The sequence below is a fragment of the Triticum dicoccoides genome, unplaced genomic scaffold (assembly GCF_002162155.2).
Source record: "Triticum dicoccoides isolate Atlit2015 ecotype Zavitan unplaced genomic scaffold, WEW_v2.0 scaffold206342, whole genome shotgun sequence".
In the NCBI taxonomy this organism is placed as follows: domain Eukaryota; kingdom Viridiplantae; phylum Streptophyta; class Magnoliopsida; order Poales; family Poaceae; genus Triticum; species Triticum dicoccoides.
The window spans coordinates 1-1005 of NW_021236389.1; the positions used below are offsets into that span (position 1 = coordinate 1).

General features: G+C 42.1%; 1 protein-coding gene across 1 annotated transcript; it reads right to left on the reverse strand.

Annotated features, from left to right (window-relative positions):
* Positions 1 to 196: 196 nt before the first annotated feature.
* LOC119345113 (cytochrome P450 709B3-like) lies at positions 197 to 840 on the reverse strand. Its single transcript, XM_037615325.1, has one exon. The coding sequence runs from the start codon at positions 834 to 836 to the stop codon at positions 405 to 407; it is 432 nt and encodes a 143-aa protein (XP_037471222.1). The 5' UTR covers positions 837 to 840; the 3' UTR covers positions 197 to 404.
* Between the last annotated feature and the right edge of the window lie 165 nt (positions 841 to 1005).

Genomic DNA, 1005 nt, shown 5'->3' on the forward strand with positions numbered 1-1005 from the left:
ACCATTCATATATATTTAATGTTAAATTAACGAACGATGATGTGATGAAAATTTAAATAAAAATAATTTCAATGCGCCAAATATCTGACTACAAAATAACTAAATAGTTTCTCCATGGTGTATTTAAAAGTTTAAACGTGTGTCAAATAGACCAATAATATAATAAAATGGAGAAAACATGAACACAACAAGATACTAAATTCAGCCATGCAAACACACGGGTTCACACTGCTAGTTGCATACATATTACATCATACAAGTTTATAGATGTAGCGGGAGGAACAACAATGGTGACATAACCATACGTCGCAAGTACATGCCAAACTGGCCGGGTATATTATTTACTATGATATGGCTTATTACATGACGCATCATAGTACGTAGAGCTCCTATATGTCCCAAGATCATGCAGTCAGCTGCAGATTCCTCACAATGAGAGGGAGCCCGTACTTGGGCATCAGCGTGATGAAATTGCTGGGCTTGTGCACGTAAGTGGGGGACAGGGTGAAGGAGAAACTCTTGATGATGGTCGCTATCACAATCTGCACCTCAACCATGGCGAAGTTTTGCCCGGCACAAACCCTCGGCCCGAATGAGAAGGCCAGCAGCGCGTGTGAATGCTTGGCGGCTCTCGATAAGCCATTCTGGAACCTCATCGGATTAAACTCGTCGGCGTCGGGTCCCCAAATCTCCTTGTCCCGGTGCAACAAAACTAATGGTATTGTTATCATCGTTCCTTTCGGCACCTTCACGTGCGTTAGGATAGTGTCTGAGGCAGTCTTCCTCTGGAGGAAAGCTATGGGGCCATAGAGCCTCAGTGTCTCCAAGAGCAACATGTTAAGCTGCAAGTCACCACGGCGTTTATTCTTCTATGGATATGGATAAAAAAAAGGTATGAGATTTAACGCTAATCTATAAGGCTAGCCATAGTGGGAGTAACTTAGATAGTAACTTAACACATCCCATGACAATTTTGCTTATGTGGCAAGTATTTAATGAGCAAAG

Bases quoted from the DNA above. Each gene is read 5' to 3' on its own strand.
- LOC119345113 (XM_037615325.1), bottom strand. From the start codon at position 836: ATGTTGCTCTTGGAGACACTGAGGCTCTATGGCCCCATAGCTTTCCTC.